This window comes from Staurois parvus, unplaced genomic scaffold (assembly GCF_062004578.1).
Source record: "Staurois parvus isolate SC_StPar_1 unplaced genomic scaffold, SC_StPar_1.0 ptg000291l, whole genome shotgun sequence".
In the NCBI taxonomy this organism is placed as follows: Eukaryota; Metazoa; Chordata; class Amphibia; order Anura; family Ranidae; genus Staurois; species Staurois parvus.
This window is the reverse complement of record NW_028318087.1, coordinates 9405224-9431725: the sequence shown is the minus strand read 5'-3', so window position 1 is coordinate 9431725 and position 26502 is coordinate 9405224. Positions and strand designations below refer to the sequence as shown.

At 40.6% G+C, this 26502-nt stretch overlaps 1 protein-coding gene across 2 annotated transcripts in view; it reads left to right on the top strand.

The window, feature by feature from the left end:
• ADK (adenosine kinase) overlaps window positions 1-26502 on the top strand; it is a 308889-nt gene that overhangs the window by 175472 nt on the left and 106915 nt on the right. For both annotated transcript variants that reach the window (XM_089682589.1, XM_089682590.1), the window contains exon 5: window positions 13814-13986. In XM_089682589.1, the coding sequence (XP_089538715.1) occupies window positions 13814-13986 (173 nt within the window). The remainder of the gene's footprint in view (window positions 1-13813; window positions 13987-26502) is intronic.

Below are 26502 nucleotides of genomic sequence, written 5' to 3'. Positions count from 1 at the left end.
ATAAAAACCATTGAAATAGAAAAAAAAAATTTATAAAATGGGTCAAGCTTAGCGACCAGACAACTAACCTTTTTAGATCAGGAGGTTTTGGAGGTCTTTGGTGGAAGTCCCATATTCTTCCCAGGCTTCTCTTAACTGAGCACTCATAAGTGAACAGGCACAGTTTTAAAAGATGGTATTTTGGTGGCTCTAAAATACTCTCAGGGTATCTACCTACTTGTTTGTTATATTGAATCTCTGTGTTTCAGTAGATTTTTTTTTTTTTTTTTCCCAAGCTGTCAGATTTCCAAGGTGTAAAAGATGAGATTGGATGAGAATGTTTGTTTTTGTTATTCCTTTACTACTTTGTCACATAACAAGCTATTCTGGGAGATTGAAACATCTGGCCTGTATTGAGTAACCACAGTTTCACTTGCAGCTAGCAGCAGGGGGTCTTTCCTTCATGCATCTCAGGGAGTCCATAAGGGTGGGACATATGGTAAGAGCTCATTTCAATATCATCCTCAGTGACAATAGACTTGCTCCTGTCAAGCATGACTTTGAACTTAGTCCTGACTGCTGCCCTGGTGTTTGGTAAGATACTACATACAGTATGTGGTATGATGACGACATACGCTAAATAGCATTATTTTAGGTGTTTGACAGTGTAGTTTCCTCAGAGTGAAAATCTGGCATTTCACCTAACCAGTCACAGATCTTGACAATTCAAAATGGCTTTTGTTTAAAAAAAAAAAAAAAAAAAAATGGATTTGTTATCTTTTAGTGAAGTGTACATGCAAAGATCATAGCAATGCACCCATTAAAATGTTTTAAAATGATTGCCAGATGGAAGTTCTGCATAAATACTTTTTTATTCTGCAAGCTCTGTTAAAAAAAAAACTTCAACTCAAGAATGGCAGTTTTCCAGTATTTCAGTAGACCGTAATAGTGAATTCCCATAGAGATATATAAATGAAGTTACTTTTATCTAATTGGCATGTTTTACCAAACTGACACTTAAAGCTCTGATATGCACATCTAAAACAAATGCTAAGGACGTCATATTTCAAACGTAATACTGAATTCAATTTGACTGTTCTTAGTCCTGTGAGAAATTAGCCAGTTATAGGATCCAACCGTACAATGATTTAAGCTACATGTACAATAGCCTACCCTGACCGTGGCTGCAGCAAAATGTAAAACGCATGTAAACGCGTTACCGTGTTTACATGTGATTTTGCAGAGTTTTGCGGTTTCCCAAGGCCGGTGGTCAAAACATTCCTATCCTGAACGTAATTCTTCTGCGTTCAGAAGAGGGAGGTTTAACCTGCCTAAACGTGGCAACTCCTAAACTCTGCCAAAGGCCTATGTGTACATGAACACAAAGGCTTTTATGGAGTTGAGTTTTGGAGCTTTGGCAAAAAAACGCCAAAATCTCCTAAATCACGTTTTTAGGAGCTGCCAGTGTACATGAAGCCTTATAATTGTTTTGTAAAACTAGGGACAGTTGCTACAGTGCAGAAAGGATACATAGGAATTTTTTTTGGCTTCTAAGTCATTTTTGCAAAGCATGGGCCTTTTTTTTAGTAACTGCAAAATGGCACCTTTGAAAACAAACATTCCGTTTTCAAAGAGGTTTTTAAATTGATTTCTGACAATGAGGCTCCATTCACAGGGGCAACTACCCATGGTATGGATGGCAGCGGTAGGAATATGCAGATTTCTGTTTTTGCTACCTTTTAAGTGGGTAGCTGCAACTACAAAGCGCGTTCACTTTAACTGGTCCCTGAAGCCACAGCCAACCGTGGTTGCTTGCACAGCCATGTATCACCTGCAGGGATTGCTGGTGGGTGCACTTTGTGACCTGTCATTACAGTGTACAGGATCAGCAACCACAGCTAGCAGCTCACAGGTGGCAGAAACAGCAGCAGGAATCGGCAGATTTGCACTGTGGCTGCTTGCCTGTGTGAATGTAGCCTAGGGCTGCAAACATTCTATTCTATCAATGAATCCATATTCATTTTGCATTTCACAATCGCAATTACTTGCATATTTCCAATTCTTAGGGGTTAAGCTGCCTTGAGTTTATTGGGGAATTGGGAATTGCATATAATTGTATGTATAGCCAGTAAGTTATTGGTCTGTACTGATGGGTTGGAGAAAATATATAGAAGCTACTATGCCAACCTGTTAAATAGGTTGTACACCTTGTAGCTGACATGGTTACTGTTTAGAGATGTCCCTTTATCCACCTGTTTGCTGTACAGAACCTTAGAATACATTCCCTTTATAATAATGCTTTTGCGCCAGGAAATAATCGGAAGTCACCAAACATTTAGTATTGCTTCCATTCCCAAAGCAGGGCAAGAAGGGGTGCAGTTTTTCACCTTCTAGAAATGTACATCTTGGTTACCTAGGAAACTGCTGTTTGGTTGGGAACCAATTATGCATTGTATTTTATATCTGACTTCTAGCAACCTGTCTCAGTTTGCATTTTTTTGAAGGTAAGATTCTGACAATGACATGTATTTTCTGAGAAGTGAATCTAGAGCTATATGACCTAAATGTAGTATTGTTTTCTTCAAAGCACTTAACATATAGGTTAAACGATTTGCTTAAAAATTACATTTTCTCACTGTACTTGCATGATTTTCCTTCCATAGTCTAACAACATATTGTAGGTCAGCTGGTTTCTGCCCAGATTGGCTTTAGCATAGGATTGTGGTAGCCATTGGACAATGTCAGTGGTGCAGGTATTCTTAGATGGTGTGGAATGGCTGGATGTTTGAGTGTAAATGATAAGAAATAAATTAGCTTGTGTGTATATAATATGAAATAGTGTGTGTGTGTATGTATGTATGTGTGTGTGTGTGTGTGTATATATATATATATATATATATATATATATATATATATATATATATATATATATGTGTGTGTGTGTATGCCACCAGAATAAGTTAAAATGAAACAATCCAAATGAATTTGAAGTGCAGACTTTCATTCACTTTAATTCTGTCTTCTGTCACTAAATCAATAAACACAAATGACAAAGTGCCACTGGAAGCCGTGCATGCCCATGCCATCACAGTGCCTCCACCATGTTTTACAGATGACGTTGTGTGCGTTGGATCATGAACTGTTCCAAGCATTCTCCACACTTTTTTTTTTTTTTTTTTTTTTTTTTCCCGTCCTTCTGGTTTTTCCAGATTAATCTTAGTTTCATCCGTACAAAGAATGCTTTTCCAGAACCGGTCTGGCTTTTTTAGTTGTTTTTTGGCAAAGTCTAATCTGGCTTTTCTATTCTTCATACTTCGGAATGGTTTGCATCTCGTGTAGTCTTCTCTTGACGCCCACCTCTTGGAGAGTGTCCTATGCTTATTTGGATGTTGTGAATGGGTTTTTCTTTACCAGAGAGGATCCTGCGATCATCTACCACTGTTGTTTTCCGTGGACATCCATGCCTTTTTATGTTGCTGAGCTCACCAGTGCGTTCGTCTTTCCTCAGAATTTACCAAACTGTTGATTTGGCCACTCCTAATGTTGCTGCTATCTTTCTGATGGATTTGTTTCATTTTTGAAGTCTTACAGTTTTGCTTGCATAGACAGCTCCTTTGAATGCATGATGTAGGTTAACAGCAATAGATTGCAAATGCCACACTTAGGATCAACTCCAGACCTTTTACCTGCTTAATTGATGAAGAAATGAAGGAGTCCCCCACACCTGGCCATGAAACTGCTTTTGTTTCAATTCAATTACTTTTGGTCCCTTGAAAAAAGGGGGGGTGGCTACTCTTAAGAGCTGTAATTCCTAAACCCTTCCTTCAATTTGCATGTACATACCCTCAAATTAAACCTGAGTGTGTACTTTTAGTCCATATCCATTATATAACTATAGGTTGAATATATTTTGGTAAATACCTGAAAAAAAATTAAATTGTGCTTGTGTCCAAATATAGGTTATGTGTAATAAAATGGAATGACACAGGGAAAAAGTTATTGAACAGGTGAAAAGGCATGGAAAGCCAAGTCACCAACTGAAATCTATCAGTAATTAGAATCCCTGCCCCTTGTCAGTGCAAATTAATATTGGCTGGTTCAATCTCAACTGCTGGCCTATAAAAAGGTGTCTCATTACCAAGGTTTCACACAAGAAGCACCTCATAATGGGTAAAAGCAAAAAGCTCTCTCAAGAGCTTTGCAACCTTATACATACAAACATACTGATGGCATTGGTTACAGAAGAATTTCTAAACTTCTGACTGTTCCAGTGAGCACTGTTGGGGCCGTAATCCAGGAGTGGCAAGAACATCATTTCACCATAAATCGGCCACGACAAGGTGCTCTTCGCTTGATTTCTAACAGAGGAGTGAAAAGAATTATCAGAAGAGTTTTCCAAGAGCCAAGGACCACTTGTGGAGAGCTTCAGAAAGACCTGGAATCAGCAGGTACAGTTGTTTTAAAGAAAACCATAAGTAATGCACTCAACCGCCATGGCTTGTATGCACGTTCATCCCGCAAGACTCCATTCCAGAGGTAAAAGCATATTGAATCTCATTTAAAGTTTGCTACACAACATTTACAGAAGCCTGGAGCCTCTTTGGATGCCATAATACACACCATGTTTGGAGGTCAAATGGCACTGCAAATCACCACAAAAATACCATTCCAACAGTGAAGCTTGGAGGTGGGAACATCATGATGTGGGGCTGTATTTTCGCATACTTCATATCCTTTTAAGGGAGGATGAATAGAAATATGTACCAAGACGTTCTTGATAAAAACCTGCTGCCATTTACCAGGATGATGAAGATGAAATGTGGGTGGACATTTCAGCAAGACAATGATTCCAAACACAAAGCCAAGGAAACTCTCAATGGGTTGCAAAGAAAGAAATTAAAGCTGCTAGAATGGCCCAGCCAATTAACTGACTTGAATCCAACTGAAAATCTATGGAAAGAACTAAAGATCAGAGTTCATAGAAGAGGCCCACAGAACCTTCAAAATTTGAAGACTGCTTGTATGGAAGAATGGGCCAAAATCTGTGATTGGCTGGAGCTGGTCACATGGTACAGTGTGCTGTGATTGGCCCCATCTATCAGGTGACAGCTGTGGGCCAATCACAGTTAACTAGGAAGAGAAGCAGAGTGTTATGAATGAGATTTATTTATTTCAGGTACTTATATAGCTCAGTCAATGTATGCAGCGCTTTACACATATATATTGTACATTCACATCAGTCCCTAACCCTCAAGGGGCGTACAATCTAAGGTCCCTAACTCACATTCATACATACACATGCTAGGGCCAATTTAGACAGGGTCCAATTAACCTACCAGCATGTCTTTGGAGTGTGGGAGGAAACCAGAGTACCCAGAGGAAACCCATGCAGGCACAGGGAGAACATGCAAACTCCAGGCAGGTGGTGCCGTGGCTGGGATTCGAACCAACGACCCTAGTACTGCCAGGCAGAAGTGCTAACCATTTAGCCACTGTGCTGCCCAGATTGATTCAAAACAGCTTTACTTACATAGTGATCATGTGATCGCATATCGTGCACATGTTCACCGAGATCTTCATTCCGCTGTGTCGCTTTCCCTGTAGCTGCCGCTCTGCCGAAGTACATGCTGGGCAGGAGGCAGTTAATTTCTGAACTTATTTGTTTGGTTTCTTTACATAGATTGCATGGGTTGTTACTGACGTGGTGAAAATTTCATTTAGAGATGTATTTACTGAGAAAAATGGTGATGTGTTCAATACTTACTTTTACCCGCTGTATATTTATTATAACTGCAGCAATGTGTCTTAAAGTGGCTGTAAAGTTTTTTTTTTTTTTTTTTTTGTTTCTTTTCTCTTAATATTAAATTGTTTATACTTGCCTGCACTGTGCAGTGGTGCTCTAGGCGGCTCCTCTTCTGCATGCGCACACCATAGCAAGCCTCTTTCTATAGGGGCACATGCATGGGCTCGCTGCCAAGCTCTGTGTAAGACACACACAATGTGGCTCAGCCTGACAACACCTTACCCCTTGACACCCCCCCCCCCTCCCCGTTCCTCTTTCTGACCAACTGCTACAGAAGAGCATAAGGGCTTGTTTGCGGCTTGGGGGGAGGTAGAACCTCATAGTTGAGGTTTTTTACCACTTCTTTCTGACCAACTACTACAGAAGAGCATAGCAGTGGAATGAGGGAGGGCTCAGAACAGTAAGGACTTGTTTGAGGCTTGGGGTTAGGTAGAACCCCATAGTTGAGGTTTTTTTTTCCCTTCCATCCAACGCCCCTGTGACCAAACCACAGGTGTAGCACCAGGGGTCGCAATAACCATTTACCAAATAACTTAGTATTACTAAACCCAGGACCCTGCATTCACTATATCTGGTCTCCCACAATACGCAGAACATGGAAATGCAGTTATTGTAGCAAATTTAAACTGCTAAATACCTTTTTTCATCAGCATTTAGAGCAGTCTTGTGACTTCTGTCAGTGTCCAGCAGAGCACTGGTTCAAGTTTGTAGGAGGAGTTTTCCTTTTGCTCTAGATGGATGCAGAACCCTTGACCTCTGTCTGGACAGTGCTGATTGGCCCTGTGCTGATCACATTCACTCTCCCAAGAAAAAAAAAATCTTTCTAGCAATACACACCAAACTGAGCATGTGCAGAGTGACTTCACACAATGTCTTCTCAGGAGATAAGAGGGGGATACTGGAAGAAGGGGAGGATCAGAGAAGTCTGAATCAAACAGCCTTTTTGCACAATGCAGAAAATTAACACCTTAGGTTCCACAATGAGTATATCAAGGTAGCTTTTCTGCATGTACCAACTAATTTTACTGTTTAGTAACACTTTAAATTGCCCTCCTCATGTTTTATCACTAATGGGTCATTTCCAGACTTCTAGGATTCTGCATCATTTTTTTTTTTTTTTCTAGCTTTAAACAATTGTAATTTTACCATTTTACGTGTGACTTGGCAACGTGATTTCTTGATACATGAGTAGTTACTAGTTTCTGAGGGCTGATATAGAAAAACAATTTTAAAAAAATGGAGGAATTTTGTCCTATATTCTATCTGCTGCTTTATTCCACAAAAAAAATTTAAAAAAGGTGTTATTCCTCATTTTTTTAATGTTAATTACTGATTAATTGGGCCAGTGTTGTCATATTTTAAATCCACAGAAGTTCTTGGAAATATAGCATCGTTGTCCTCTGCTATTCATATTTGGCATGTGTGTGTTAAACGGAATTGATATTAATGTAGGCCAGTGACCTCTCTGTAACCCAGCATATTATACTGATTAGTAATGGAGATTTTGATCACTCATTTATATCTTGCACAGAAACAATTACACGTGTGGCTGCATGGTAGCAAATTGGTGCAGCTTTTAATTCTTGCAAAAGATTGAGTGGATAAGTTCATAGGCTGTAATGAGAGGAGAGATGTGCTAGTTTAAAGTAATCTGCTTCAGCCCCCTCCATTCTGCTTTGCGATCCTTCCCTATTGTTTCATTAGCAGTCAGTTGAGTCTCACTGCAATATTTAATTCTTGTCTTCCTTTGTGCATGTTAAGTATTTTCATTATGAAAAAATAAATCTTAACTACCTCTTCTCTGCCTATTGTTGGCTAATTTGAATTGAAGGACGTAGGTCACAGATGCATAGGTGAGCATAATTACAGTAGTTTGTAAGTTTCAGAGTTATAGTTTTGATCTGACGTTTTTATTGTGTGGGGTTTTTTTTTTTAATATTTACAAGCATCTTCCCACAGGACAATGATGTGCAAAGTTCAGTCACTCATAACTTTAACTTAAAGGATAAGTTCACCTTTCGTAACATGTTACACTCATATTCAGGGTATAACATGTTACAAACAGACCGACCCCCGCTCTTCCATTGTGACAGCTAGCTTTTTAAAAAGTGGACATGCGGTGGTCTGCCTGGCAGCGTCACTTATTCACAGTATTCTGTGAATGAGAAACTACAAGTTCCGACAGCCTTTGCGGCTGTTGCGTTGTTGTTCTCAATGAACTACCATGGTGCTGTGGAGCGCTGTGGTAGTTTATTGAGTCTTCCTGTCAGCGTATCTGCTTGTCCGTACGATGTATGGGCACACAGATACACTGACAGGTCTGCAGGAAACCTGCATGGTACCAGTGATCCCCATGTGCAGCCCTCTCTGAATATAAAACCCCCTCTCTGCTGTAGGCAATCCAGTCATTCTGCCTAGTGTCTTCAGGAGAATGGACCTGTTCTTCTGGGATGTGTGGTCTCAAATTTTTTTTTTTCTTTCTCTTTTTTTCATTTTTCTCTGGGATTTTCTGATTTCCTGCAGAGATCTTCTGTCAACAGTTGGGCTGGGCAATGGGCTGGATAATCTAGATCTAGTGGTAAATTAAAATAAACGAGTGCTGGGTAAATGGATAGAAGTTAAAAGCTGCTTGCATAAAAGGAAAACCTCTGTAACCTCTTCATAAAATATAGACATAAATATATGCAGCACTAAAATTATCAGTAAAATGGAATCGAAATATAAATATTAGCTATATATGGTAAACATTAGGAAATGAGCCAAATGTGAGAAATGGCACTAAGATCATAGGTGCCAATTAACTAATAAATAAATACATCCAAGGTGCATGTGATGATATTAGTGACAAAGTCAATCTTTCCGATAGCAATATAGCATGGTGAAGAAATCGGTGACTCCTGTGGCTGTGAGAAATAGCTGTTGATTGCACTAACCAGACAGCGCAATTTATTGCGCATTGGAGTAAATATAGGACCTACTCCTGGTCATCTGGATCTGGAGCACTGTACCATCAGGGTCATCAGGCCAGCAGCATCCAGGTAACACACATCAGAGGGGGATAGCCCATCTCCGGGTATTCAGTCCTCAGCCACCTGGGGGATCAAACATGTTCTCATATGCCTGATCAGTAGAAATCACCTTAGGAGAGGAGGCTCGCAGAACAAACCAAGCCCTTTGAAAAAGTGTATTTACACGAGGAGGATTATGTGCAAAGTTGCAGCTTCACACAAAATGCTAAGTTAAACATTAATTGGCACAATGTGCACTATTCTTTGCCTATCTGCACATGACAGTCCACAGCCAAAACAAGCGCCTATGAGCACTAAGACTGTCAAAGTCAAAAAAGACTTTTCTCATACATGCACCATATGATTGTGCACTTTAGGAGGACCCTGGTAGGGTTTTCCCTCCTCCTAAGCTTTTTACTGAAATTTATCCTATGGCAAAGGATTGTAAGAAAAAGTAGGCTACTCCAGTAATGGATCCTTAGTTCAATAAACACTTTACAGTTCCTATTGAGGAAGTTACATCTTAAGGATTCTATTAGTTTTGAAGTCATCCTGAAGGCCTTATTTGCTCCTGCAGGTCCAGCTCTGCAGCCATAAATTGCTGCCAAGACTATTTGCCAGACTATTGCTAACTGGAAAAGACAAGTGTTTAGTGACCTGGAACTGGTCTTCAAGGATCCTGAGCTTTTAAGTGAAATTCGGCCCGTTCAGCAGGGAATTTTGACCCATCTAATGGCAGGCTGGTTGTACGAAAGTCAATCTCTTGATCAACGTTTGTACAACCATCCTGTTAGAAAATTGTTCCTGGATAGTGTCGCTGGCTATAGCCTGCGGTGCTGATGAGTGTATTCTGACAGCAGGAAGCTTCTGCTTCATGATAGCCTCCTTCAAAGCCATTTTCTTTGTCTAGTTTCACTCCAGACTCTTGCAAGCCAACATACTAATGATGTCAGATAAGCAAATACGAAGCTTTGGATCACCCAATGCTTCTATTCAACCAACGTGGTGGATCTCCAACCTTTGTTTCACAGTCTTAGGTGATAACAGATGCCAGTCTTACAAGCTGGGGCGATGTGGACATTCTGGCCTCAAGGCTCGACAACAAGCTGAACAAATTTGTAGTCAAGGCCATGCATTCTGTATACTTCACAGTGGATTCTCTGGTGATTTCTTGGACTTAATTCAAACTGGTTTGTCTTTCTTCTGATAAAGATCCCTTCCACAATTGCTGTGCAAAATTAGGAAGAAAGTGTCCCCATAATTCTCATTTAAGACAAATTTGCCCTGAAGAACATGATACAAATACCTACTCAGACTGTTATTTCTGACTCTGCTATTCCCACTGTGACGGGAGTCACTTTGGGTGGGGGGCCCATGGAACCTAGCTTACTTTGGAGAGGTGGGGAGACCCCTGTCTCAGCTCCCCATATCCCTCTTATGTGTAAATCACCCTGTGCCTGTTAGGGGTACAGGGTGATTTGTCCTAATATTGGGGTGGGGGGTTGTTGATTGATGTTATGTGGCTGCATCCCATTGTTCTATTGTTTGGGAGCAAACTATTATGGGATCTATGTGTTTGTGTATTAGCTTAGTGGGGGGGGGGGGTCTCCAGCAGCAGTCCCTCCCTCCTGATGGGACTGTCTGCTGGTGTGAAGTTTGAATACCTGTGTGTCTCTTGTTACTAAATGTGGATTGCCCTGCCCTGTGTCATTATGCAGGGGGGGGGGGACTGTCCCCTGAGTGTATATATCTTGTATCTGTGTTCAAATAAACTAGGTTACCTTCTGGTTTACTTCAAGACTGGTGTCGGCTAGTCTTGTATGGTCGGCTGTGGTGTCTCTTGTCGGTGTTCAGACGGGGAAGCGGTATTCTAACGGAAGTACTCAAGCGCAGTCTGGGTCGGTTTCGTTACACCCACCAAAGTCAGAAAAAGAATATTCAACACCCTCAAGATTTACCATCATTAAAGGAAGACTCACTCTGCCAGGTGCAAGGACAGGAAGACTTGTATTTTGGCTCATCTCCAGTCTGGTCTTGACCAGCATCTGACCGAGTACCACTAAGGGACAGGCTTTTGCCATCCATTTTATTTCAGAAACCTCTTGCCCCAGAATTTCTAAGATTTTTTTTTTTCAGGAAGCTGCTCATCTAAATTCCTCTATGCACCCTCCTGTCTCAACTTAGAATCCCAGTCTGGTGATCTGTTTTTCAGTGAACCCACTTTTGAAGCACTTAAGGCCTCTTTAACACGGGCGTTCCATATCTCTGTTTATCTGTCTTTTTACGGATGAAAAACAGACACCCATGTATTTCTGTGGACTAGCAGATATAAACGGATGATTATCTGTTTACATCTGTTAATGTCTATCCGTTAACATCCAGGTTTTTTTTTTTTTTTTTTTTAGCAGAAGAAAACCCAATTTTTCTTCCATTTAAAAAAAAAAAAACCCGAACAGACGAAAAAGGGATGTGAATGGACGGAAAACAGACGTGAACTTTTCTTGGAAAAAATGTGACTGAACTGATGAAAAGAAAGGAATGCCTGTGTGAAAGGGACCTCAGGGTATTTTTTTGGAGGGACTCGCATGTAAAGTTGCCTTCCTGATAACCATTATGTCTGTTAGGCTTGTTTCTTGTGAAATGGCTCTTTTTTGTTATACATAGGGGCATGGTAGATTTGAGATCAACACATTTCATTTTACCTAAGCTGGACTCTTCTTTCCACCTCATTGAGGGCATTGTCCTCCCTTCCCTTTATCCTTCTCCTAAACATGACAGGAAATTTGCCTTACATTGCCTTGATGTAGTCAGGGTTGTCAGGGTCATTTAGCAGTCATGGCCTATCTTTGCAAGACTCAGTCCCTCTTTATTGTGTCTGGAGGTGCTCAAAGAGCACTTGTTGCTTCCCAGTCCACCTTTGCCAAGTGTATCAGATAACTTATTTCTGGTGATTACAGCTTTAAGGAATGGGTTCTTCCCTTCTCCATCATAGCTCATTCCACCGTGGTTGAGGTCTCTTGAGTTTTTCAGTATTAAGCAGCTGTATCCCAGATTTTCATAGCCATCACTTGGTCCTCTGTTACCACATTTTCAAATTTCTACCAGGCAGATGTTCATGCCTCAGGTGATGCAATCTCCAGGTTGTTTAATCTTGTTTATGTATCTGTAGGCATTTCTGTTTGCCATATTCCCACCCTTCAGTTTTTGCTTGTGGACAGTCCATTGTTTATGAATACATGTACTGTACAGTTAGTATAAGGAGAATTTTGACATACCCGGAAATTCCTTCTTGGAGTACAGGACACAGGCTCCTCCACGCTATCTTCATCACTGTATTGCTTGCTAAAAAAAACTGGGGACAGTGAGGTTATAGGAGTGTTCCCTAGTGTGGCTCCAGGAATTATTTTTTTGCCAATGTCCATTTACCTAACAGTAGCCTTCATATAACCCATGGTCTGTGGGTACAAGTCTTGTGTGCTGTACTGTTCGCCAACAAAAAAAGAAATTACAGGCAAGTCCAATTTTCTTTATATACCCACCATAAAATCTTTTTCTTGGAGTTCAAAACCCTATTTTCTTAAATTAACTAGGGTAAGCGCCTGAAGTTGACTTGGCATGAGCCTCTTGTAATCTCCTGTACAGCACAGCTCAGACTCAGAAAGAAAGCCGAGTGAGAAAAGCTTTAACCTTTTTGTACTGCCGCTGTTCCACTGTCACAGGGTGAATCTGGAACTGTGAACAGGCTTTATTTCTTAAATTCAGCAAAGAAAAGTTATTTAGGACAGTAGGAACTGTTGTAATTCCTACACCGTTCACCTGATTTGGATGTAAATACCCTCAAATTAAAGCTGACAGTCTGCAGTTAAAGCACATCTTGTTCGTTTCATTTCAAACCCATTGTGGTGGTGTATAGAGCCAACAATGTTAGAATTGTGTCGATGTCCCAATATTTATGGACCTGACTGTAGCTCTGCCTTGCCTCAGGATTTGATTGACAGCAGCAGGGAACTGTGGGGAGACCTGATCACAGAAGGATTTTGTATCTTAATGCGGAAGAGTGCATTAAGGTAAAAGTATTTCTGCTTTTACAACCACTTCAAGCACTGGGGGGGGGGGGGAATTATACCTTTAGATTAATTTGCTCCCCTAAGCAGAAGTATCAATCCTCTATACTTGGCTAGATGTCCCCATTGAGTCCCTCAACAATGTTTACATCCTTTGCTGGCTTCTTCTCCTCAGAGCAAAGCTCTGCTTAAAGGAGAACTATAGGCAAAACTTTTTTTAATTTAGGATAGAGGTAAAGGAGGGTCATAGGCCCCTGTCAGATTTTTTTTTTTTTGCCATTTTGTGTCCCATTGCAGAGGTTTCCTTTCTATTCCTGTCCCACAGCCAAACAGGAAGTTAGAGGAAATCCCTGCAAATTAAGGGAATTCCTTGGGGACTACTAGTATCCCCACTGGAGGATCTCCCCTCAATTACTTTTAAAAGACAACCCAAAATTTGTGATTTTTTTTTTTTTTTTTTACATTCAAAGATAATACTAGACCAGACAAATGGAGAGTGTGAATCTCCCTAACTGGCACACAAACCGCAAAAATACAAACTGGCAAGTGTATTAATCTCTCTCCACTCGATTCAAAACTAAAAAAAAAAAAAAAGTTTAGCCTTTAGTTATACTTTAAGGAAAATACTTGCCTTCACCAAAACTCTGCACCAGCGCTGAAAAGCGACCTTTGCTTCTTCACTAATGCCAAATGTTGGGCAAAGCTAAATCACTGAAGTTTGCTTAAAAAAAAAGTTGTACAGGTTTGTTTTTTTTATGGACTTTTGAGTTTCTAATCAACTTTTAAATGTTGGTTATGAACACAGAAATTAAACTATGACCTTAAAATTTTCTCCTGCTTTTATGACTTTTATCCTGCCTTTGCTTCACATAGAAGACATTTTAATTATTATTCATGCCCATTTTGTGTATTTTTTTCCCTAATATATTCAATCTCTGGAATTTTCTTGAATTTTGCAGTGGATGATTCAGAAGCCGTATAAGGTGGCAACGTTTTTCGGATGCATTGGAACAGATAAATTTGGAGAGATTTTGAAGAAGAAGGCTGAGGAGGCTCATGTTGATGCCCACTATTATGAACAGAACGAGCAGCCTACTGGAACATGTGCTGCTTGCATCACTGGTGAAAACAGGTCAGCTACTTTGTATCCTGGGAAATGGACACTGATTACAATACTTGGGTCTAATGAGCAGAGAATGGGGATGTTTTTCCTTAGAGGGAAAGAAATTGGCAAAATGGTCAGTTCTTGCCTGTACAAAATTTAATATGGAGTTGTTATCCTGTTTTAAAGCAAAACCATTATAAAAATGTCCTTTATTTGAGCTTTGTATATTTGTACAAGGGCTATTTTAAAGTGGCTTCCCATAATTCCCCTGCTTTCCAGAAATCACATTGGCTTGGAGTTTCAGGCTCTGTTTTCTTTTTTGCTGTGCTCCGATTGCAATAGTTTTGGTTATAGAAGATGGGTAGCAGTTGTTTAGCGGAGCTTTACAGCAAGGCATGGTAAAGGGAAGAACTTGGGGCCCAAGATAATGCCAAATATTCTCATTGCACACAATCCTGAAATGGGCTTAGAGGTAGCGGGTGCTGCAGCAACAGCCAGCTGGAGGCTGGAGACATAAGAGGTCAGTGTGCATTTTTTTGCCAGCACACCATGGATCATCAAATGTCATCTGAAAGCTTTGTTGAAGAATGATCACATCATTCTTCAATAAAGCTTTCAGACGACACTTGATGATCCATTTTCTGCTGGAACATATGTACATTGGAATTAGGGTCCATTCACATCAGCATATGTGTGTTATCATAACACATCTTGGTGTACAGTTGTGTAAGTGTGGTGCAATGAATTTTTGCAATACATTGCACTGTTTACTTTTTTAACATTTTATTGAAAGAGTGCAGATATACAGTGCATTACACAGCATACAAAATGCATGCTGCATTTTTATGCAACACACATCTATGATGTGATCAGTGTATGTAGAAAACATTGCTTTTCTAAAAACCCTTGCGCTGTATCTGCTTTGATGACAAAGCTCCACTTACCTGTTGTGAACAAGCTATAAGAGTTGTGATGCTGATTCCCAGTGCACTGTCCATGCTGCTCAATGGAAGCTTTTCCCAGCAATCTGAAAACTTTAGATGGGTTATGTTTTGCTCCTGCTTATACATTGCAGTAGTTGTGCATGAGTTAAGAGTACTTGAGCATAGTAACAAAAACTAAGCATGCGAAGCAGAACAAATATATGCATTTAACTGTTTGCCTGGAGCTTTAATTACTGAGTGAAAAATGTATTATATCTGTTTTATAAAGTTTTGAAGTATAAATGATCTGTAAAGTAGAGATGCTTAGAAATTACAAACAACATTTTATATATTTAATTATATTGTATATCTTGCTCATTTATTCGACACAGTTTGACAAGTGTGTTTTTCTTAATCATAATTATGGGATCTAGAATAAGTATTCAGGTATGTAGGGGTTATGCTAAAATTGAACACTTAGGTGGAAGTGCAGCGCTGAGTATGAAATACCGTCATAAAGTGTTATGGTGAAAAATGTGAACACCTGATTATAATAAACCATGTGACAAAATCTCAATGTATTGTTCATGTAAGCATTCAAAATATTCAACAAAATAAAAAATAAATAAAATATCTGTGGTACTACAAATCACAGCAATACCAATGTGATAGATATAATCATAAAATGTCTGTGGTACTACAAATCACAGCAATGCCAATGTGATAGATATAATCATAAAATGTCTGTGGTACTACAAATCACAGCCAATGTGATAGATGTAATAGTGCTCATCATCCAGTGAAGGAATCTGTGGTACTACAAGGTACAGCAATACCAGGGGAGATATTCAAAAGGTGCTCATAATCCAATGTGGGAATCCACCACCTTTTATGGATATGCACTCACCAGAATGCTACTGGTATAATAGCCTTTGTGCTGATCTCATAGAAGATCTCAAAGAGCCATATGTGTAGACAGACTGGACTTCTCCAGTGAATAAACTTAGAACATCAAACCGAAAGGGGAATCCTCCTAGGGTGAAATGCTCACCGCAGGAGCCCAAGGTTTGTTATATAGTGTAGTATTTATTAAAAGGCTTATAAAACAATCCACGTGGATATACAATTCATTGGTGTATAAAACACATAACGAGATGGCTGCCGCTCTGAGCTCCGGCTGCAGCGGCGTGACGTCAGCATGTAAGGCTCCACCAAACGCATTTTGTGCGCATGCATGTTCTAAGGGGTATAAAGAACAAGGGTGTAACTTGTGAGCCACCTACTACAATTATTAAAGGTGCGTTGACATACAACACATCCTCTTTTTATGTGTAATAAATTCCAATAAAAATATATAAATATATGCCGCGCTCCTCTTTTTAGTGAAACATAATAAACGTGATATATACTGTATACAATCAATGTGTGTATACAATCAATGTGTGTTGCACCATATGAGGAATGGTGAATCCCTCTTATTCCCCCTATGGTGCAACACACATCATTAAAAGTTCCTTTAAAGTGAACAAAAGCGCTATTAGCCTATCATAGGCTATCCTGGAGGTGAGCGTACATCCTAATCTCACTAAGGAAGTCACCTGGAAATAATTATAAATTTGAATCACTGGGAATTGTCACGATTCTTGCACAGACACTTATTATCTGTATATGTGGAGCACTGGAAGTCACATTTTCATCTGTTTTGATCACTTATTCACAGAGATTTATTATTTGTATACATTTATCACTGGATGTCACATTTTAGTTTTTTGATGACATTTGATTGTATACAGTATATATCACAGTTTATTGGAAATATGAATTATTTCATTTAATGTATTTATTTTAGCTTGTTTCACTAAAAGGAGGAGCGCGGCATATATTTATACATTTTTAATGGAATTTTCTAAGGGGTACACCCACTTGCCAACGTCATACGCAGACTCCATTTAAATAGCCTCCAAGGTGCAATGTTAATTAGTCAGTGCCATTTTGCTGGAGCCCACAGATCAGGAAATGCTAACTACATGGGTTATTTTGCAGGAGCCATAATTCTTGCAGGCTATTTAAATGGATTCTGTGTATGATAGCAAGTGGGCGTACCCCTGGGGACATCCATGCGCACAAAACGCGTTGGGTGGAGCCTTACATCCTAACGTCACGCTGCCGTGGCAGGAACTCGGAGCGGTGGCCATCTTGGTATGTGTTTTTATACACCAATGAATTGTATATCCACGTGGACTGTTTTATAAGCCTTTTAATAAATACTACACTGTATACCGAACCTTGGGCTCCTGTGGTGAGCATTTCACCCTAGGAGGATTCCCCTTTCAGTTTGATGTTCTAAGGTTATTCACTGGAGAAGTCCGGTCTGCACATATGGCTCTGAGATCTTCTATGGGATCAGCACAAAGGCTACTATACCAGTAGCATTCTGGTGAGTGCATATCCATAATAGGTGGTGGATTCCCACATTGGATTATGAGCACCTTTTGAATATCTCCCCTAGTATTGCTGTACCTTGTGCTACCACGGATTCCTTCACTGGATGATGAGCACTATTACATCTATCACATTGGGATTGCTGTGATTTGTAGTACCATGGACATTTTATTTTTTTATATTTATTTTGTTTAATATTTTGCATGGTTATATGTGCAATACATTGAGATTTTGTCACATGGTTTATTATAATCATTTTTCACCATAACACCTTATGATGGTATTTAATACTTGGCTCTGCACTTCCACCTATAATAATTCTTATGGGTTTTGTTACCTTTGACCTTTTTTGTGCTAGAAACTCTGAATACTCAGCACTCTCCACATATTTTGCATTTCATTAAAATTGAACACTGGAAAATCAAAGCTGTGAGGACAGTATAACCCCTTCCACACCCAACATGTTAGGCGAAAAGGGTGTCCTAGGAGAACATACTTTATTTATCCTCTGAGAGAAGAAAACCTTATCTTAATCGTACAGTACAGGACACAGACATCATGGGTTATAGGCTTGTACTGTCAGGTAGTTGGACACTGGCAAGCTTTTGAGCACTTACTCCTTCTCCAGCCGGATTGATAACACCTCACGTAATCTGCATTTGACATATGGCCCATAGCCTGTAAACTACATGGAGTAAGAGATATGCTTGATGTAAAACATACAATTGTATCAGTTTATTATTTCTTACTGGTGATAGTAGATGTGACCTACAGGCCACCTTCCCACATCTCTTCTGTCAAAGATGTACAGAAAGGCTGCCACTTCTTTTAACTTCCATGCCGACCTATGTAATTGGGCAACTGTGGCAAATGGGGTTTACTGTTAATAAATGTTAAATTAAGCACTTGGTGGATCAAAGCATGCATGCGTTGTACATTCTAGGAAATAATCTGGGGAAGTCCATGGTTGAGAAGAGTCTGGGTGTTTTGATAGATCATAGACTTTAGAGGAAAATAGATTTACCCTCCACATGCAAAAAGGGTTCTTCACTGTGAGAGCTATGAAAATGTGGAATAATGTCCTCAAAAACAAGAGCTGGATGCATTTCTAAATGCACAAAATATAACTGGACACTAACATTTATAGGTTTTAACACCAGGGGTTGGCGATCCACGGAATATCTGATTGCATCCTATAGGATCAGGAAGGGGATTTCCCCCCATCAGAGCACATTGAATCATGCTTTTTCTTTTTTTTTTTTTTTTCCCTTCATCGGTATCAGCTGTGGATCTAAGATTGTGTATATGTAGGTTTTCGATCTGTTTTTTTTTTTTCCTATTTGGTTGAACTAGATGGACTTGTCACATTTTTCAACCTATGTTTCTTTTCACGGAAGACATCCATTTGGTGAGGCACTTGACCAATTCATAAGAGGTCACACGTGGGAAAGTTTTGCTTTCTCAGAGAAAAGTGCCAAAACACCCCACCTCAGGGGTTCCTAGCTCCTCTAATGTAGAGCACCTTCATGCTCTTCCCAGGCTTCAGCTTCATAACTTAAGTTCAGCCCTTCTTTTTGGCACAAGGCTTAGCCCAAAAAAATGACTAAGTCCTCCCCAAAGTCATCTTCACAATGAAGGGGCTCCTTCCCAAGAGTGGGGGGGGATGTCTGTTGCAGTTTGCATCTCTGGATCACAAATTTCCCAGACCTGTGGTTTAAAAAATATAGATGAGTACAAGACTCTGCTGCCTCACAATTTTCTTCTTTTAAATAATCTAAAAACTGTTAATGGACAGTCAGATTTACAAAAGGCCTTGAACCACGTCTTGTCACAGGGATCCATTATACCAATACCACCACACGACAGGTTCAATTGATTCTACTCAAACTTTTTCACGTTATCAAAGCCCAATGGAGGCATCTGTCCTATCCTGGACTTTCTCAATTCCTCAACAAATCCCTTCATGTTCCAAAGTTTCAAATGGAATCTGCAGTGTCAGAATCAAGAGGAACACATAAACGGAGAGAAAAATGCTTTGCAGTGGCAGACTGCCACTTCCAGTTGATTATATTGCCCTTCAGCCTGTCCTCTAGGTATTCACAAAGGTCTTAGTACCCTTGCTGGACAACTGGCAGGCAGATTATTAGCTGCAGCCACTTGGACCAAGGGAAATAGCCTCTTCATCCAGAGCCATAGATCCTCACGCTCTCGATTTGGATGCCATAGTTCTCTTTAGTCCTGGCTAATCTTTCACTCTACTCCACTGAGCATTCTTTCTCACCTGCTCCACAAAATAGAGCAAGAGAGCAAGGCAGTGATTCTAATTGCACTGAACTTGCTCAGAAGAACCTGGTACACAGACATACTCTTGCAAATGACCCCTGTCCCCCTCCCAACAGACCAGATCTGCTATCTTAAGGCTTGTATTCCACCCTGCTAAACAGGTTTTGGCTTTAACAACAGGGCTGTTTTAACCCAGGTCCTAACAGGGATTTCAAGTTTGTGAGTTATATGTTGCTATAAGCCAGATAAACTACTTCCAGGAAGATATAATATTGTACCTGGAAATCCTCATCTGGTGTAAGCAGTCAATTTAATCCCAGAGATTACTTTGTGCCTCACATACAGGCCTTGACCAGAATCTAGCTCTTAGCACCCAGAAGGGGTACATTTTTGGACTAATGCGTCCTTTTCCAAAGGCGTTTTGCTTCTCGTTCACTTATAAAAACCTTTAGCTTGGTTTTCTCTGACTTGCAGAAACCATGGACCCATCATGGATTTTCTGTTTAGAGACTCCTACCAGCAAAGTATCCTTTCTTGTGGCCATCACATCTGTCAGACATGTCTCTGAAGTAGAGGCCCTTTCATGTAAAGAGCCCTTCCCCATACTTCACAACAACAAGGTTGTATTACACCATTAACCATCCCTTCTTCCAAAGGCTGTGTACGCTTTCCATCTCAATGAGGACATTTTTCTACTAACTTTGTGCCCTGCTCCTAAGCATCCAAAAGAAACCTCTTTATTACCTGGATATAGTCCCAGCCAATAGAATTCACCTCAATGCTACTGCTTTTGTCAAACAATTTCATGTTCGTCCTTTCCTCAAGTTCTTGCAAAGGGCACCCCTCTTCAGAATCCTCCATTGCACAGTAGATAAGTGATTTTGATTGCTAGAGCCTATGCTTTAAAAGAATAACCTTCCACCAAATCTATTGGAATGTACTGAGCCATTTGGCACCAAGCCTCTGTGGCCCTACTCTGTAAGGCTACTACCTAGTCATCTTTTCATACTTTATTTTTCTTTTTCCGTGTTTTACCAGGTGCATGTCCAGTCTTCTGCTGACGCAAATTTCGTCCATAAGGTTCATGCAGCAGCCCTCTAAACCAGGGGCTTTTATATTTGTTATTTTTGGGCCTGTTGGCACAGTTCTCTTTGCCTAGTTGTTGGCCACCCTTTTTTTCTTTGCTTGAGAAAGGCCCATGCTGCATGAATAGGATGCCTGTGTTCTGCGCTGTACAATTAAGATAAGAGGAATTTTGACTTGTATTTAAATTCCATGTCTTGTTATACAGTACAGGACAAAGGCTACTCTCCCTAAACTCTTCTTGCCACAAAACTGAGGACTAGGGTGGGGTAGGGTAATAGGGGAGGTGCCCTAGGGAGCATGTCCTCAAAATCATCTGAAGGGGCAGGCCTATAACCCATGGTGTATGAATAATTTGCCTGTGTCCTGTAATGTACGATTAAGGTTTTGCATTTTGGTGAGATAATCCCTAAGGGGTAATGGCTTCTGAAAGGATGCAAACCCTGCAACTTTTGTTATCAGAACACTTATTGCATCAGTCCGTATCTGTTTCTTTCCTGATGCTTCTCATTCCACTTCCAAGTTTATTTAGCAAAACAAAAATTATAAAAAGCTTTCACAGGACGTGTGTATGACTGACACATTATATCAAACCCTCAATGACAGATATAAAATAACCGCTCTAAAGTCCATATGGTGTCAAAATACAGACAGATTTTGCAGTGAAGTAGATATGTTCATGTGGATGAGGCCAGCAAGGTTCGATAACCATCTTCCTCATGGGATAGTGTGACAATTATATTTAACCATTTGCTGCCCGCCCCCAGTACATTTACAGACTGCATCTCACGTACATGGACGTCATCCAGCCTGTTTAGGGATAAGGGCACACAGTGTGTCGCTATTGCAACTACCATGTCTGTTAGATTGTGGCCCCGGGATCATCTGCATCATCACTATACGATCACATGATCACAATGTCAACAAAGCTGTTATAAATGAATGTCATTCATAACAGCTGTGCTTCCTATAGAGTGATGCTGGGATTGGCCCACAGCTGTCACATGGTACCTGGGCCAATCACCGCACCCTGTACCATGTGATTAGCTGTAGCCAGTCACAGATCACTAGTAATTACAGCTGTTATGAATGTACACATTCATGACAGTTCAAAACTTGTTGTAGTGTGGGGGGGGGGGAAGAGAAATCCCTGATCACCCCATGGTGACACTGAACTACCGATGAAAATTTTTTTTTGGGGGGGGGGGGGGTTAAAAAAAAAAAGCGATTGAATAAGTCATATGACACTGTACTGCTCTGGTGACAGTATGTAAAAAAATTAATTTAATTTTCAAAAACATTTTCACAAAAATAACAAAGCTAAAACTCCTTACTATATACTCATTGTACTTTCCAATGGGCATTTTAAAGGCCTCAGTAAATGATAGGCCAACAGTACATTGGAATTTTTTAATGTTCAAATATGCAGTATATACCATATTTTGTAAATGTTATAACTTTAACACAAACCAATGAATATATGCTTATTGGGATTTTTATATAATAAAAAATAAAACCCAGTGGTGAAAATATTGGAGAGGCCTACATAGTGGACTCGTTATGTAGCTTAAGATACCTTAACCAGCAGCAAACAGTACAAACAGGTCCTTTGTGATGGCCACAGGGACCTTAGAGTGGTTATTTTAAATCTCCGTCATTGATGATTTAGTATCATGTGTCATCCATACACTTTCCATGTGAAAGGTTTTTTATTTTATTTTAATTTTGTTTTGCTAAATAAACCTTTTTGTAATTTTTATGTATTGTTGAAAATGTTGATGTGTGCTTTCTGTGTACCCTTCAAAATTCAATTGCCAATTTTTTTTTTTACTTTGGTTATGTTGTGGCCTCAAAGGCTAATGATCCACCACTACTATTGCTTGCAAACAAAGCTGGTGCATGTTGGGAGTGAGATGGTTTATACTGGACTATCCTTAGTTTTGTTTTGCTAGTTTTCAAACTCCTGAAGGCAGCAGAATCACCCCTGTATACCTTTTTATATTGATCCTTTTTCTGCAATGTACAGCCAAAATTCCAAAATAAGGACACTGTAAAATCTACATAAAACTGAATGCAATGATTTGGCAATATCTGAAATCCATATTGTATTCCCAATAACTGATAAAACGTGTGAAATGTTTAAACTGAGAAAATTACCATTTTAGGAAAACGGGTAATTTTCAAATTGATTGCTGCAAGTGTCTCGAAAAATTTGGGACAGGGCAACGAAAAGTTGGCAAAGTGGTACTAACAGGGAAGAGCTTGAAGAACATTTTGCAGCTGATTTAGGTAACAAGCCAGTAACATGATTGTGAATAGCTGCGTCTAGAATTTGTAAAACAATTTCAGAATAATGTTCCTCAACATAAAATTGCAAAGACTTTAAATATATCATCATCTACAGTACATAATATCAAAAGATTTAGAGAATCTAGAGAAATCTTTGTGCACAAAGGACAAGATTGAAATGAAATATTGGATGCCTATAAACTTCGGGCCCTCAGATGGCTCTGCGTTAACCGCTACACACCAGCATGATATCATGACATCCTCAGGTTTGAGTGGAGATACCTGGATGACGCTTCCAGCTACAGGAATCATCCAGATATTTATTTATGGTGCTTGCATAGCGCTGTCAATTTACGCAGCTCTTTACATATATATATAAATAACATTCACATCAGTCCCTAACCCTCAAGGAGTGTACAGTCTAAGGTCCCTAACTCACATTCATACATACACATATTAGGGCCATTTTTGACAGAATCCAGGTAACCTACCAGCATGTCTTTGGAGTGTGGAAGGAAACTGGAGTCCCTGGAGGAAACACACGCAGGCATCGGGAGAACATGCAGATTTCAGGCAGGTGGTGCCTTAGTTGGGATTCGAACCAACAACCCTTGTACTGTCAGACAGAAGTGTTAACCATTTAGCCACTGTGCTGCCTCACAGATATCTTTTTGTCAGAGCTGGCGATTCCCTCTTTAATAAAAGCCATCATAGCGGCCGATTAGCCGCTGGATTGCTTTTACAAGCAGCTCTTCCTGCTCTCCCATGCGATCGGGGAGCTGGAGAACCGATGCAGCAGAGGGTTACCATAGAGCTGGCGTGGACCGCATGGTCTTGGGTCCTGAGTCATGATGTCACTTCTGGCTCTGGCAGATGTAAACACTGACATTTTTTTTTTTTTTTGCTGGAAAGCCTTTGATCTTCTTTTTTTTTTTTTTTTTTTTCTCCTTATGCTTTTCAGCATAGAGAAGGTATGGTAGAGTCTTATAGACACCAGATCTCTCTATAAAGTGGACCTGTCATGCCTTATTCCAATTACAAGAGATGTTTACATCTATTTATTTACTCAGCATAACATCTTTAATATTTTATGAAAAATTGGGTTATGGTTTTTTTTTTTCATTAAAAATTGTGCATTTCTTCCAAAAAAATTTGCATTTGAAAAATTGCTGTGCTAATACCATGCAATGTAAAAAAAAAAAAAAAAAATGCAACGACTGCCATTTTATTCTCAAATAAATAATGCTAAAAAATATAAATATATTTGGGGATACTGAGTAATTTTCTAGCAAAACAATGATGAATATTTTATATGTAGGAGAGAAATGCCAGAATTGGCCTGGGTGGGAAGTACCGTATTTTTCGCTCCATAAGACGCACCTGACCATAAGACGCACCTGGGTTTTAGAGGCAGAAAACAGGAAAAAAAAATTCTGAACTAATGGACTGCAGACATAGTACAGGAGATGACCAGAGACTGCGGACACAGTACAGGAGATGACCAGAGACTGCGGACATAGTACAGGAGATGACCAGAGACTGCGGACACAGTTCAGGGGATGACCAGAGACTGCGGCCACAGTACAGGGGATGACCAGAGACTGCGGACACAGTACAGGAGATGACCAGAGACTGCGGACACAGTTCAGGAGATGACCAGAGACTGCGGACACAGTTCAGGGGATGACCAGAGACTGCGGCCACAGTGCAGGAGATGACCAGAGACTGTGGCCACAGTGCAGGAGATGACCAGAGACTGCGGACACAGTGCAGGGGATGACCAGAGACTGTGGACACAGTACAGGGATGACCAGAGACCGCGGACACAGCACAGGGATGACCAGAGACTGCGGACAGCACAGGGATGACCAGAGACTGCGGACAGCACAGGGATGACCAGAGACTGCGGACAGCACAGGGATGACCAGAGACTGTGGATAGTACAGGGGATGACTGCTGACCTTTGGGGAGGGGGGGCAGCGGGTACCTGAATTTGACAGATACCCGCTCCCACTTCCGCGGAGTTGTTCTTTCATCTTACCTGTTCCTCTATCCAGCCGCGCGCTGTCTTCCCGGCTTCTGTAATGGTGCTCGGCATGACAGCCGGGTGCCCAGTGCGCATGAGCGAGAAGCACTTGCGCTTTGTGATTGGTCCGGCGGCTTCTGGGATCTGTCATGTGTCCCAGGTGCCGCCTTACCATTCACAAAAAGCACCGCTTCCTGAGCATGCGCACTTGGCACCCGGCTGTCATGCCCACACTACAGAAGCCGGGAAGACCGCGCCGCTGGATAGAGGAACGGGTGAGATGAAAGAACAACTCCACGGAAGTGGGAGCGGGTACCTGTCAAATTCAGGTACCCGCCCCCCCCCCCCCCCAAAGGTCAGCAGTCCTCTCTATAAGGTCCCGCTGTAGAGCTGAGCGGCCGGCCCGGTATTCTGACACGGCGGCAGTGGAAATACCGGACCGGCCGCTCCATATTTGCTCCATAAGACGCACTGACATTTCCCCCCCTTTTTTGGGGGGAAAAAAGTGCGTCTTATAGTGCGAAAAATACGGTATTTAAAAACAGGCATGATTCTGTGATGGACATCATTGCATGGGCTCAGGAATGCTTCCAAAAATCACTGACAATGAACACCATTCGCCTCTACATCCAAAAGCTCTCTCATGCAAAGAAGAAACCATATCTTAGCATAATTGAACACAGCTGTCTCCTCTGGGCCAAAACTCATTTGAAATGGTCTGTTACAAAGTGGAATCATATTCTGTCCTCAGACTAGTTGCAATTTGGCACCCATGGGCTCCACGTCCTCTGAATTAAAGAGGATAGGGACCTTCCAGCTTGTTAGTTCAAAAGCCTGCAGCTCTGAAGGTATAGAGGAGCAGTGGTGCATATGAAATTGACAGCTTGCACCATCAATTCTGAAAAATACAGTATATCCAGATTTTGGGGAGCAGCTTGTGCTCCCATCCAGACAATGTCTTTAGCAGTGAATACCTTGCATATTTCAGCAGGACAATGCAAAACTGCATACTAAATCTGTGACAACAGCATGGCTTCATAGTAGTAGAGTCTGGGTGCTTAACTGGCCTGCCTCTATTCCAGACCTTTCACCATTTGAAAATATTTGCCACATCTTGATACAAAAAATATGGCAAAGAAGACCTAGGACTGTTGAGCAGCTAGAATCCTATATCAGACCAGAATGGGACAACATTCCTTCCAACATTCTAAAACTCCAGCAACTGTCTCCTCAGTTCCCAGATGTTTAACCACTAGCCTACAGGGCACTTATAACCCCCTTCCTGTCCAGGCCATTTTCCAGCTTTCAGCACTGTCACACTTTGACAATTGCGCGGTCATGCAACACTGTACCCATATGAAATTTTTATCATTTTTTTGAGACTGAGTTTTCCTTTGGTGGTATTTAATCACCTCTGGGATTTTTATTTTTTCTTAAACCAAAAACCACTGAAAATTTTGAAAAAAAAAGTTTTTTCTTAGTTTTTGTTATACAATT